General features: G+C 40.5%; 1 protein-coding gene across 2 annotated transcripts; it reads left to right on the top strand.

Annotated features, from left to right (window-relative positions):
• The first annotated feature begins 1,006 nt into the window (after nucleotides 1-1,006).
• Nucleotides 1,007-13,637, top strand: LOC139449446 (dolichyl-diphosphooligosaccharide--protein glycosyltransferase subunit TUSC3-like). Of its 2 annotated transcripts, XM_071230845.1 has the most exons (11): nucleotides 1,007-1,102; nucleotides 1,678-1,847; nucleotides 3,343-3,460; nucleotides 3,716-3,798; nucleotides 6,649-6,706; nucleotides 7,009-7,149; nucleotides 7,547-7,636; nucleotides 10,363-10,426; nucleotides 11,002-11,076; nucleotides 11,905-11,995; nucleotides 12,809-13,637. In XM_071230845.1, the coding sequence occupies exons 1-11, from the start codon at nucleotides 1,019-1,021 to the stop codon at nucleotides 12,822-12,824; spliced, it is 990 nt and encodes a 329-aa protein (XP_071086946.1). In that variant the 5' UTR covers nucleotides 1,007-1,018; the 3' UTR covers nucleotides 12,825-13,637. The 2 variants fall into 2 exon arrangements, with proteins under 2 accessions (XP_071086946.1, XP_071086947.1); XM_071230846.1 differs by lacking the exons at nucleotides 10,363-10,426; nucleotides 11,002-11,076; nucleotides 11,905-11,995; nucleotides 12,809-13,637 and adding an exon at nucleotides 8,292-10,356.
• The last annotated feature ends 1,004 nt before the right edge of the window (nucleotides 13,638-14,641 follow it).

Below are 14,641 nucleotides of genomic sequence, written 5' to 3'. Positions count from 1 at the left end.
GGAATCGAATCCGGGCTTTCGGCGTGACGAGCGAACGCTTTAACCACCAGGCTACTCCACTCCCCCCATTCTAATATATGAACTGTCAAGAAAGCATGAACGGTATTCATATATTTACGTCACGAAAACCCTACACGTTTTAAAGTATAGTTTCTGAACGTCTTCAAAAATCTTCTCAAAGCCGTTATAGTCATACATCAAGATGTTTTGAAACTATAAGCGTGATCCTTGATAACGAACCAAAAAACATGGGTAGTTTTGTAATAGTTTATTCAGAAGTAATATGGGTCATAGGCCCAAGTTACACATCGAGAAGTAAACATATTTTCTGTAATTCTCCCTGAGCATTATTATGTTTGCTTGTTGCTGATTGGCTAGTTCCTTACAATTGTTTCATCATTTTCACTGTTTGTGAAGAGGTCCCTAGCAACGTGATGCCTTGTCGCAAATAATTTAAGATGTCATGTATTGTACATGACGTCACAAACGACTTATGTGACGTCTTTCAAACAATAGGACAACTGAGCTGATTTGACAGGAAAGAGATCAAGAAATCAATATTTCTGAGGCAATGAGTAATTAATAGAGAGAATACCCTACTCATAACTCGGAATTACGGATCATCTGAGCTTCCTGCATTCAAGTTCATCACCAAGACTCGGAACTTACAAAATGAATTCATTTGAGAGCCGAGATTCGTATTTCCCGAAGCTCGTACTCTCAAAATATGCCAAAAAAATAAGTAATCTTTTCTGTTTAAGAAACTTCCTTTCGAAAATAACAATATATTATCCCTAGGGAAATTAAAGAAACAGCATATATCAAGAAACTGTCTTACTTATTGAAGACCAATACAACAAATATTTCAAGTAATTTCTAGAAGGTATAAATTGAAAAGAAAGTGAAGTTTCGCAACTTCGACTTGACACAACCTAGAAATATAACGCAAGCACCGATTGGGTCGAAGTTTTATCCAATGGCATCCATTGTCTTATCCACGTCAACATCCGCCGGCAACATGGAGGCCAGGGCAAGCTTTGGCATTTTGGTGTTATTTTCTATTTGTTTGACAACTGTAGGACAAAACTACAAGAAGAAAGAGGTACGTGCATTGCACATGCAGATGTAGAACGCATAAAGAAAATGCAGAGTTATCGTCATAAAGCACATGCTACCAGTTGGTGGTGCAAACAAATTGACTGACTATACCTTCAGATTTCGCGCACACTCGACCGCACCATGAAGGAAATAATTTAGATAAAATAATTTAGACCGAACTGTATCATATATATGGATATATGCATCTAAACGGCCCATATAATGCATTGGTAACAATGCAGTTTACCGGGCGCAGCTTACTGTAGCGCTAATTGGCTCAGGCTGCCGACTGGCTCTCGCTTCACAGAGACCTCGCGTGTCTCTTCGATCATAAGCCTTAGGCTAAGGGTTAGTTTTATTAGGGTTAGGGTAGATTACCCAAAACTAATCCTTAGCCCTTGGATCCTCTTTCTGATCACTCCTTTACGACCATTAGGGTAAGGTGCCCCTTTCAGATCAGAAATTCTAGCCTAGTTTGGCAAGGGTGGAAACTGGACTTTTAAGTTGTTAAGTGTTTTCACCCTTGTTGATTATCGATGTGTTCATGAAACTTTGAAGGAATGTATTTTTTTTTTTTAGGAATCAGTTGGTGATAAAGTTCAACAGCTGACTGAATGGAATATGAAAAAATCGGTTATACGCTTGACTGGTGACAAGTTTCGTCAGTATGTGAAGACAGCACCCAGGAACTATTCCATGATTGTGATGCTGACAGCCCTGCAGGCACAGAGGCAGTGCTCCGTGTGCAGGTGAGTCTACCTGAGAGTGATGCAGAAACTCTTTCTAAAGGCAGTTAGAGCACTGGAGGACTGGTATTATATCGATTTCATTTCTTGTGAAGATCCGGGTTAGAATTGGTCTTCAGCAATGTAATAAGAGGCGACTATCGAGATAAGGCAGAGATGCCAACCATTACGCTTTTGAGCATAATATTACTCTATTATGTTTGTCCTTCCCAAATTACAATTTTAGACATTTTTTTCATGAATTACTTACGTGGATAAAATGTCACTGAGATCAAATTGACAATGCTGCTAGTCACGTGATGCATCCAACAGGAAACTAATTGCATGTACACCAATACTTCTTCAGAACTTGAAGTTTCTGCAAGTTAATAATGTATTGTAACATGATGAAATTTATGAATATGTGGAGCTTTGACTGGACATAGTTTAACATCATATGAGTTTTTTTTCATTTGAAACTATTCAAACACAAGCAAAGTAATTGCTTCTGCTTATATTGAGCATTATCTCCCTATTTTGTAAATAGTGACTCCGTGTGGCTATATTACTAGTATGAATGCACATGTTTCACATACACATCTGACTTGATGCATCTCATGATATCTCAACTGCATCGATCGATGTTCTTGATGTCAATCACTGGATTGTCTGGTCCAGACTTATTTACAGACCACCGCCATACAGCTGGAATGTTGTTGAGTGTGACGTCAAACAACAAACAAACAATAATCAATTTCATTGACAATGATAGATTTCTGTATCTCTCATGAAATGAATTTGATGAGTTTAATGTTATGAGTAATAATTAAGGCTGGGACGAGTCCAAATTTACTACCTGGGTACCCACCCACCTATTACCAACCCTACCCAGGTACCCGCTGTAGTTCTCAAGAGGTAGGTACAAACTGTCCAATTGGGAAAAGTTTGACTGTAGCCCTGGCAAAATGTGTTCAGATACACGTTTAAAACAATCTGGTCATGCATACACTGAAGTTGACTGAAGTTTTATTTGTATTCAAACATAAAAAAAGTCAGAAGGATTGGGCGTAGTAGTCAGAAAGAACTGCGAAAATTAGTGACTTGTAGTTTAAACATAGAGTTGTAAATAATTTTTGTCATTAAACAATATCTCACGTGACTAACCACGGGTCCGGGTAGTCCTGTGGGTACCCAGGGCCTATTCAGTGCCCACCCGATCCGAGTACCTGAGTCGCCCGTCCCAGCCCTAGTAATAATTTTAAATAAGCGTGTATGGCAAAATATTAAATACTAAAAATTGACTTTTCTGAGGTGATTGTGAGCATGGATTGGTTTTATGCCACTTTGAGCAATATTCCTGCAATATTCCAGAAATGTTCCAGCAATATTCCAGCAATATCAGCGTAGGGGACACATCCATGTCTGGTATCCTGTGTTGTGGTATACTCACTCATGCAGAACAGAAATCAAGATCTGTTTAGATCTAGTGACTATTGTGAAAATGTTTGTTGTGTTCCAGACAGGCCAACGAGGAGTACACCATCCTGGCCAACTCGTGGCGCTATTCCCAGCAGTTCTCCAACAAACTCTTCTTTGCTCTTGTTGACTATGACGAGGGACCAGATGTGTTCCAGAATGTGAGTGTTGCATAGCTTCTGCTACCATTTCATTTACAACATAATCATTGGTGCACATTATTATTTTGATATAATCATAATTATGTTGATATAGATATAAAACCACAAATTCAATTTATGCCTCTGCATTTACTAACAACTGTCCTTTGGATCTGCACTAAATTAAATGACTCATCAAAGTTTAAAAAAAAAGTAATTTTGTAATTTGCTCATTAATATCATACTCTCTTACTCTTATGTCTGTCAACCTTTCAGTTGAAGCTGAACACTGCTCCGGTGTTTATGCACTTCCCTCCCAAGGGCAAGCCAAAGAAGGGAGACTCTCTAGACATCAACAGGTACGCATAGGGTCAACATCATGTTCAAGGATAATAATAATAATATTAAAAATAATAATGATAATGATAATTAATAATAGGACTGTTTATGTTGCGCTATATTCATACCACAGGGTCAGGCTCAAAGTCCTATACTATTATAATATTACCCCGATCAATCGATCAGCGTGCACTCAACCATCATTCTCAACTCCCTAGGTAATATACAGCCCAAGCAACCTGTCAGGTGCTGGAAAGTTAACAACCGTATTGCCATCTCATCCGACCAGGTACCCATTCACTGCTGGGTGAACAGTCAGTCGACACCATGAGGCTAGAACTCAGATGTTCACAATTCACTAAGCACCAGTTGTACCTTGAAGTTAATTATTTACTACATTAAGCAGTATAACAAATAGCCCGCCAAAACAATTGCTGTGTTCTGGACACCATAGAGTTTCTGGGTTCGAATTGGTCTCCAGCAACCTAAGCTTTTCGTAAGGGGCAGCGACTTATTGGATCTGGTGGTCAGACTCAGTGACTTCATCACTTGTGATAGTACCCCAATGGCATGGGTTGTTGCCCATTATTTAATTCACTGGATTGTATGGTCCAGTCTTGATTAAGCAGGCTGCTGTCATATAGCTGGAATGCTGCTGAGTGTGTCCTGAAACAACAAACAAACAATTGTCTTGGACCAGGGTCAAACCCTCATGTTAGAGGGTATCCTGTTCCCTGTATGTTTACTTTATCTGTGATAACCTAGAAGCTATAGGTATCTCATTCCTGTGTCTCTGATTCCATGTCAGGCCCAAATGGGATCATTTCAATTACATTTGTGATTATTCTTATTATGGACTAAGACCAATTACAGATTGTTTCATGTTTTACCTTAGCTGATGCTACATAGTACTTTAGCTTCCCCACCTTTTACAAACAGACAGTACTGGAACAGAGAGACATTGAAACAGACTACAGCACGTGCCTGATACCCTGGAGTTATCCACCTTGCCCCGTATCACTTCATATTCTTCATTGTCAGCCTTACGACAGACATATATTTTGGAACAGTCATCTTACCGATTTTCATCCGTTTTTGACATTTTCTGGTGGCATTACTGGCATATATCTTTTCCCTTTTCCTCCACAACAGCTGTCTCCTGGTCGCCTCAGACAACTCCACAGTAGTGTATTACGTCAACAAGAAAGGCTTGAAGTCTGCGTCTCAGCTAGAGGAGACCTTTTGTCTGCTTCTTCTGACCAATGAACTCCCTGTTCAGATCTGGGCCATGGCATGACTCCAAAAGTCACTGAGGGCGAAGGTGTTCTCAGCCCGAGTTGTGGAAGATGAGACATCTTCCGCAACTCGGGCTGAGAACACCATCAAGGCTCATCTTTCCTCAACTCATTCCCTCTATCATGACAAGTGGCTCACGTGGCTTGTGGCTTGTGGCTTGTGGCTTGTGGCTTGTTATTTCAAGCCAGTCCCCTCACCTTCCTAGCTCCACTATTGCGACGTACCTCGTGGCTCTCAACTCTGTATTGAAGATCGCTCCTGGTTCCCGTCTGGCCTCAGTGCCTGAACTCTTCGTCATTGTCCGGGTGTTAGGCTGGAAGATCAGCTTAGGACCTCAATGTTGTTTTGCGAGACTTACTTCAGGTGCCTTTATGATCATCTGACTTTGTAGAACTCGCCATTAAGACTTATTTTCTCCTGGTGCTTGCCACGGTGGCCAGGTATAGTGAACTTCAAGCCCTGTGGATGTCACCCGAGTCAGCTTCGATCAGCAACCTCACAGCCTGATCCACATTGGTATTTCTTGGGACTTTGTCGCTATGAATCAACATCCGGGAAAATCTGATCGTCAGTTTCAAATCCCAAAAATGTTAGAGATTGTCGCTCAGATGATGACGTGGAACTCACATTATGTCCTGTTAGGGCCTTCCATCGATAACTTTAGGTGTTCCAGCAGCATCGATGACAGCACCAGTGGTTGTTCCTTCCTAGTTCTAGCTGTGTCTCCATGGAGGTGATCCGTAACACGTCTCCATTTGGCTTCAATCGGCTATACTTTGTGCATATCATGGGGCACCCCTGTCGGCAAACAACCCACACGAGATCCGTGTGCTGTCATCCATGATGGCCCTCAACACCAACATTTCAGTCCGGATTATCCTCTATAAACATTCTGGGGTGCTGGGTACTGGTCCATTGGTACCTCGCAAAATATTGGTTCTGTGTTCCCCCTTGCTCCAGAGCCGGATGCGAAAAGCCTTGCTTTGGCCCATTGTCAAGCGATGTTCTCTCTACCTTCAGACCACTGTTCTGTTCCAAGAGGGCGTGACCTGCGTGATATCCTGTAGCCTGGCGAGGATGGAGCCGCTACGTCGCTGCCTCCTGGAGAGGTCCTTGTCTGACACTGTGCTTCCTCAGTGTGACTGGCGCTTATCGCAGTAAGCCTGCCTTCCATGTCCGTCGAATAAAGCACTTTGTAGTGTCCAAGTTAAGTAAAACATGAGCATTTTGGGATAAATGCAGTGTTTTTATACCGGATGTACCACCTTTAGGCCAACCCGTACTTCATCCACCTCCTCCACCTTACCATTCTGGCACTACTGTCTATGCTGCACTTGCAGCCATACAGTGAAGAATATGGGGATACGGGTCAAGGTGGATAACTCCGGGATATCAGGCATGGGCTATCGTCTGTTTCAACTGTCTGTCTGTTCCAGTACTGTCTGTCTGTGAAAGATAGGGAAGCTAAAGCACTATGTAATGTTAGGTAAGCATAAAGATGTTGCATTTATCCCGAAATGTTCATTTTCATGGTAATTTGTAGTTTTGTATCATGTGTAACTTGTTTGTTCCAGGGTTGGGTTTGCTGCAGAACAGATCGCAAGATGGGTTGGTGAAAGAACGGATATACAGGTACCAGTTATATATGTCGTGTTATTAACAGAACAGATCACAAGATGAAAGGTGAAAGAACTTATAAACAGTTGCCAGTTATAATGTCGTGTTATAAACAGAACAGATCGCAAGATGGGTTGGTGAAAGAACAGATATACAGGTAGCAGTTATAAATGTCGTGTTATAAGCAGAAGAGATAGCAAGATCTATAGAATGCATAATTGTGTTATTACAATATGAAAGAAAGTACAATGGATGATCCTCTCATCTAAGGAGTGCACTGGCAAGTAGGCAAGTTTACATTAACTGCTTTGTTTCAGATCCGTGTATTCCGTCCTCCGAATTACTCCGGTACACTGGCCTTGGCCCTCCTCTTCTCCCTGATTGGAGGACTGCTGTATCTGAAGCGCAACAACCTCGAGTTCCTGTACAACAAGACGTCCTGGGGAATTGGAGCTTTGGTATGTTGCTGGAGGCGTCGTTTGTTTGTAGGGAACGGGTGTGTCAGGGGGATGGGTGTTTGGGGGGAGGGGGGGCCATGAGGTTACTGTATTACTGTTTGAATCAAACCCCCCCCCCCCCCTCATTAAGCATGTGTTGAAGATTTGAAGATGGCAGATTTAACAGTTGGTGGTTTGTTTCCATCCTTACAGTCATATTATGTTATGCTTTCTTGATTAGGATTTTGTCAGCACCATACCCATACTCGTCAGTTTAACAAGCGTGACCTGCATCACTTTGGGTTTCTGCCACATCATGCTGACATGCCATGATATAACTGAAATACTGTTTGAAGCGGCGTTCTACCTACTCACTCACTCTTGATATGATTACAAAGGTGTTTATCTCTATCTCCAGGCTGTGATATTTGCCATGACATCAGGACAGATGTGGAACCACATCCGTGGCCCCCCTCTCATGCACCGCAACCCCCACACTGGGGCTATGGTGAGTAGTTAATAATGCTGTTGTTTTCATAAATTTCACACATGCTTTAGTCTTGTCTATAAAATTATTATCCTGACAGCCGTTTTCTGTTTGTACGTGTGATAGATAATTTGTCTGGTTTATTTCTATATGTTGCATGTGCTGCACTCAAAACAACATCATGTCCATTTAGAGACATTAATGTGTAAGGCTAAAAAAAAATTAGTCTTGGTTCTCAGGCACCACTCACATCATCATAAAGTCTGCCTCACTTTTCGTTTTTATTTCAATTTTAAAAATTCTGTTGAAAAATCCTAATACTGAAAAAAGATGTAATCCAATATAGCACGCAGTTACTTCCCTTTACATGCGCACTGCTTTACTGCACATCTCGTGTTATGGTCATGGCGGCAATAGCAGTTTGTATGCTTGTTAACGTAGGGAGGCACTTTCCCGAACTCCCCCCACTAAAAAAAACAAAACCCCAAAACACACCCGCCCACACTATATTTTCAGAAGTCATTGCCAGAGAACCAATTTTTATATTTTATAAGACTATTTGTACTTTTTTGCACTCATATCTTACATTGTGGACATGTAATAATTCTTATTTATTGCTTACCATCAGCATTTCTTTGCATGTTTGATGAAACCATTGTTTTAAATTTGACACCAGTTTTCCTGGGAGGTTTGTATCATGTTCAAGTCTCTCCTCTTGTCCGGACCTCCCTGTTTCTGGGCTTAAGATAATAGCTGTGATTGCTTGTCAGAATAGGAGGGAGGATACTGGCTTACTGCTTGTGTATCTACTTGTAGCCATGGCAACTGAGATATTGCTGATAATTTGTTAAATTTTGACTCACTTGTAACTGTTTCTTGTTGACAATGAATTCAATCTCCTTTTAGTAATAAAATAAAATAAAAACAGAACTATACCCAGCATACATTTTGGTTGAAAATAAAATTGATTAAATATTGTATATGGAAAAGGTAAGTGGAGTTATGTTAAACATTTTAGGCAAAATTAACAATGAAATCTGAGAAGTGGTAGGTGTCTGAACATCTTAGTTTACTACTGATAAGCATTCATCTTCCCGAGGCAAGAGAGTTAACTGACTTTAAAAGTCCAGTTTCCACCCTTGCCGAACTAGGCTGGAATAACTGGGCTCGATCTTAGCGCTACCAGTGGCTATTACCAGTTATGTCCCTTCTAAGCCTCTCCTATGGACCAATCAAATTCCACCTCTCGTATCACTTGCGTTTGCTTCACACAAAATTGGGGCGCCCAAGTCAGGATAATCTGATCGATAATCAAGATCTATATTGTGATAAAACGGGTCTTACATCGCGAATGCATCAAATCACGTGAGCACTTTGATTAAAAACATGAAAAGATTTGGAAAACATCTGCTGACAACAAGTTGGCGGTGCACATGCTTTGCAAATCCTGCAATCGATTGAAATCTGCTCAACAGTTTACGAACCGAATTTCAAATTTGGTGCTCAATTTTGATTGGATTATGCATAGACTCGTTAGTCCAGCCAAAATGTAACTCCATAATACCAGCCTAGTTCGGCAAGGGTGGAAACTGGACTTTTATAGTCAGTTAACTCTCTTGCCTCGGGAAGATGATAAGCATTATGGTTGAATAGTTTCTGTTTTTGAACATTTAGGCCTGATATTCTTGTAAGAATTAGATGCGGCACATTCCTACAGTGAGTTTTATAGCTGTCTAACAGCTTATAGTATAGTATCTTTGCAAGTAGATACACCATGCATGTAAATTCCTCTTGGCTTTGTGTGTTGTGTGTCAGGGTTGACTAATATATGTTGTGCAAATTTAGTCAACTCAGTTGGTATTCATCATGACTGTGGGAGAAGTACTTCCTCTACATTTTTATGACAATTTGGCTAAATATAGGCATGTAATATTTCCGTCTAAAGTCAAAATTTCATCTTCTTGATTATGATGTTTAATGTTGAATATGTATCTTTGGATTTTCTTTAATTCTTTTCAGTCTGATTTTGTCATTTTTCAATCACATGCCTGTAGAGTATGGTCATCATAACACTTAAGCTTGTTTTTGCTTCTATGGATGAACTAGCATTTAGTATGTTTACCGATTAGTGCAAAAAACTAATAATTGAATTTATCAGTACATTTGCTACACGAATCACATCTGAAAAATAGGAGTACAGGTGGCCCAGTCATCTGACATGTCCAAGATGACACAATTCGCTCTGCAGAGTTGTGTCCCTTGGGCATGGCAAAAACCAAAATCCTGGTTCAAATCCTGGTTTGTCTTGGTTATGTTTCTTGGATTGTAAGCACCATACCTGTGCTTGTGGGTTGTAAATGCCATTCATCATTTCGGGCTTTCCTTCCACGTTAAGCTGACATGCAGTCATATAACAGAAATACTGTTGACAGCAGCATTAAACCCAACTACCTCACTCGTACAACTGTAAGAATGTGTACCATGTACATGTCTGAACGTTATTGATTATAACATATTCATGTGTAGATCTATGTTTGTGTTGGCACAAATAGGATTCTTGTTCAAACAGACTCTCTATTAGATATATTTATCTACTTTAATCTATCACTTTTATATTTCATTTTACATCAAGCTGACATGCTGTGATATCACTAAAATAGTTTTAAAGTGGCATTAAGACAAACTCAGTCACGCTTTTGTGTCTCCAGTAATCAGTGTTTTGTTACCATGGTTACTGTATGTTTAAGCACTACATCCACGGCAGCAGTCAAGGCCAGTTCATCATGGAGACCTACATCGTCATGCTTCTCAGTATCCTTCCGCCAGACTGCTACTCACATACCTGTATGGGCTGCCCCTTAACTGATGGCCCTAAGGTCCATGGCCAACCCAAAGGCCAGAATGCCTTTGATTATTTAAAATCAGTTGCCAGATGGGCCATTTTTTATAACCTATACTCCCACATGCATTTATTCTAGGTAGTTTATTGAAACACTTTCATCAAAGTGAGCGATGGCTGAGACCTGCATCACTTCAAGCTAAGACACTGTGATATAGCTGAAATACTGATCAATCAAGCAGTGCAGGAAAACTAGAGAAAACTGCTTTCTGATTGGCTGATGTCAACTTCTTGTTGATCAATTCATTGTTCTGTCAAAGTTTGTAAAAGGTCAGTCTGACATGACCTGTAATGCAATGTCCTCAGATCTTTGTTCAGCTGCAGAAAGAATCAACATCTGATTTAATGAGATTTGAAGGAATCCTTGCGTAAGAAAAATGGGTACATAATAATTCAATAAACATATTTTGAGTCTGTTGTGTATATGTTGCATCTTTTGTGAGGTGACACATCAAAGTGATTGTGAGATGACCTTGACCTTGCCCAGACACGGCTGTCGTGTTCGGCTTCATCCTGATGAACGAAGCTCACTCACTCAAGGGGGACCCCGGGAAGAAGCGGAGTAAGTTGTGTTTTACCTGTCGTAGGGAGGAATTGTATGAACATTACAAGTTAGGAGGGGGCACGGTCGGCCCAGCGGTCTAAGGCGCCGCGATTCGCTGTGCAGAGTTGCATCCCTTGGGCCCGCCAGAAACCTATGATTGTGGGTTCGAATCCCGGTTCGCCCCGATTATGTTTCTAGGTTTATCAGCACCATACCCGTGCTCGTGGGTTTCACCGAAGTAGTAAACATCTGAGACCTGCATCACGTCGGGCTTTCCTCCCACATTAAGCTGACACGCCGCAATATAACTGGAATACTGTTAAAAGTGGCGTTAAACCCAACTCACTCACTCACTACAAGTTAGGACTGATAAAACAAAAACGACTTGTTCTCTTTGGTGATGCCTTTTTAGCTCAACTGACTAAAACTTGGGGAAATAGTGTAATCACACTGCAATATGCTGATAGCTCATTATTACCCCTGTTGATGGATCTGTGTACACTTGAATGTGTGTGACCAACTGTGCTTGTCTCAACCAGGGGATTCTGGCTTAGAATAGGTCTCCAATAATCAATGCTGGTCGTAACAAGTGACATAAGGATTGGGTTGTCAGACTCACTGACTTGGTTGAAAACCTGTCATTGTTGCCAATAAAATCAATAACTTGATTGTCTGGTCCAGACTTGATTATTTACAGGCAGCCATCATACAGCTGGAACAGTGCTGAGTGGAATGATGAATAACAAGATATATTATACACCGACAGACTTGATTATTGCCACAAATTACTTGTCTCATGTTTATGACTCTTCTTGTTGATGAGTTTTGTTCATTTTCTTGTTGTAGTCTTGGCTCTGGTCGGTCTAGGATGTGTGGCAATATTCTTCAGCCTCCTCCTCTCTGTGTTCCGATCCAAGTACCAGGGCTACCCGTACAGGTAAGTCATTTGCCTCCCCATGGATGTTCCAGGGTAGATTCGAGTACTCTGCGTATGTAACAGTAACTGAGTAACCTGGTGGCGACAGTGTGTCACCTGCCCGATGGCGTTGATCATGCAGCTCACCACTGGATTTCCTGCCCCAGATTTATTTGTGTTATGGCCTATCTCTCTATCTGTCTTTCCTTGACAAGCTCCTTAGTAGGTTGCATATTCCATCAGTGTTCAGATCAAGGGCTTTATATAAGGATATCAGTCCTGCATTCCAGATTGCCAAAGCTTGTAATTTGGAATTAAACTGGATACAACTTGTGGGACACCTGTATATGTTACAGGTCTGTTTGAACATTCATGCAAATTATTTAGGCACCAGTGTGGATTTCGGGTTAGAATAGGCCCTCGTCAACCTAGCTGGTCATAAGAGGCTACCAAAAGGAACGGCTAGTCAGACTCGGTGACATGGTTGGTGGTGTGTCATCGTACCCCAACGACCTGGATCGTTCCTCACAATATTAATCACTGGAATGTCTGGTCCAGACTTGATTATTTACAGGCTGCCATCATATACCGGTAGCTGGAATTATTTTGGTGTGGCGTTAAACAAACTTATGATGCAAGAGTGTCTGATTTTCAAACGTCTGCTATTCATTTTGTTGATGACCAACAAACTTGGCCTAATAAAATCAACTGACATTGGTTCTGATGAAGTTGGGAAGCTGTATATATAACCTTTGTTTACTACTGTTTGTTTTACTGGTCATGTGAATGAGTAATGAATTGGCATATTTCTCACCATAATTTCTTTGATTTCAGCTTCCTGTTCAAGTGAGGTCAAGGCCGTCTGATGCAGCTGGAGATGTTGTATGTGGGAATACATCTACAGAGTGTGTCAGTCCGAGAGGTGATGTGAGTGTGTGTGCGAGAGCGTGTGTGTATGTGTGTGTTATACTTGAGGGGAGATTGACTACATGGAAACATGGGATACTGATCGCCTGTCACTGTCCATGCATTATGATTCGGTGATCATAAATCAATCAATTATTGCTACTTCGTTTCCGAATCTATTGCTTTACATGAGGTCAAAGAATATAATGGTCATATGTCTTCACATCATGGCTTCAAAGCTGTCTTTCCCAGAATGATGTCATGTATGTATTAAATTTACCATTACAGTTTTAGAATAAAGATGAGGATGTAAATGTATTATGAATATAAAAGATTTTGTGGCCAAGAGATAATTGTTTTGTATTATTGCCCCTTTGTGTAACAGAGAACACTTTTCATATTATGTCTTCATATGCTTGTTCTGGGAGTCAGTGTTGTTGATCATTTAGTCTTGCCACATAAAATATTTCATCTTGACATAACACGTCTCTGATTTAATAATCATGTTACTGAGTGAGAGACTTCAGAATGTGATGTGTGTGAGTGGTGTGTCATTAGTTTCTGGTTACTATGGAATAATGTAGGTATCATGTTGAATTTCCTGTCAACATGGTCAAGGGAAATTTGCATGGATCTTTTTGTTAATTAGTCATATAATGTGGCTTTTTAATTATAACTTTATTTGGTACATTTTGTTGTGTTATGTCATTATCAAACTATTTGTGCATATGTGGAATAAATTTATGGAGATGCACAACCTTGTTCTTATGATTTTAGACCAAATCACAGGTTAAACTGCACTGGATGCATTGATCAATGTTATTGAAACTGCCAACCATGACTGTGATCAAACTCACTGTTGAGAGGGAATTAGGACCCTTACTACTCAATGTTACAGAGATATTTACAGATCCAATTCTATTTACATGTATTCAAATCATTAGAAATCAATTTCTCACTGAATAATTTGAATATCCCCATCAAAAGCTGGAAGTATCATAGCCATTTCTCGTGGATCAGTTTATTTCATGGAGAACATTGGTCGTGTGCTGAAAACAATATGGCAGCTTGAGTTCTTTGGCCACGACATTTTGGCCTACCCTCAGCACCAGAACTTCACAGCCATTTGAGAATAGCCTATTAAATGTATTAAAATGTTTACCTTGACACATCACCAAAACAATGTTACTATCTTACGTCTCCAAAGAAACCCTTGACATTTATTCAGGAATGTAGTTTACACAAACATTTTCATTCCCCGCCGTGATATTGCTGGAATATTGCTAACAGCGTCATAAAATCAAACTCACTCACTCCAAGCAAAGCTACACACTTTTCCATGATGACACATTGGAACACCTTGAGAATGGAGTCCTTAGTTTCAACACATTACACTTAATGTACATTAAGTTGGTAGACGCAAGGGTACTTTAACAATGTTTAGAATCCTCAGATAGGCATTGTTGGCTTTTGAATAATTGTTCACATGAATTTCCTATTTAGCTGGCTGCATTTAAGCAAGCTGCTCACAGCAATAGCTTATTTGCAAGACCTCTTTTTACTATAACTGTGAGTAAAAATGGCTCTGGAAAACTGGAGCTGTTAGTGGTGACCTGCTTGGCGACGACCAAAAGGCCAAAACTGTAGACACCTTCTATGTCCTCAAAAGCCATGTTTTGCAGGTAGTGGCTTGCAAAGAATGATCTCCAAAATCACGGTGACGGTGGTCTGTAAATAATGTGTCTGGACCAAATAATCCAG

This window comes from Haliotis cracherodii, unplaced genomic scaffold, assembly GCF_022045235.1.
Source record: "Haliotis cracherodii isolate W230 unplaced genomic scaffold, xgHalCrac1.p SCAF_8, whole genome shotgun sequence".
Taxonomy (NCBI): domain Eukaryota; kingdom Metazoa; phylum Mollusca; class Gastropoda; order Lepetellida; family Haliotidae; genus Haliotis; species Haliotis cracherodii.
Note: the sequence above shows the minus strand (reverse complement) of the source record. Positions and strands in the feature narration are given on the sequence as shown.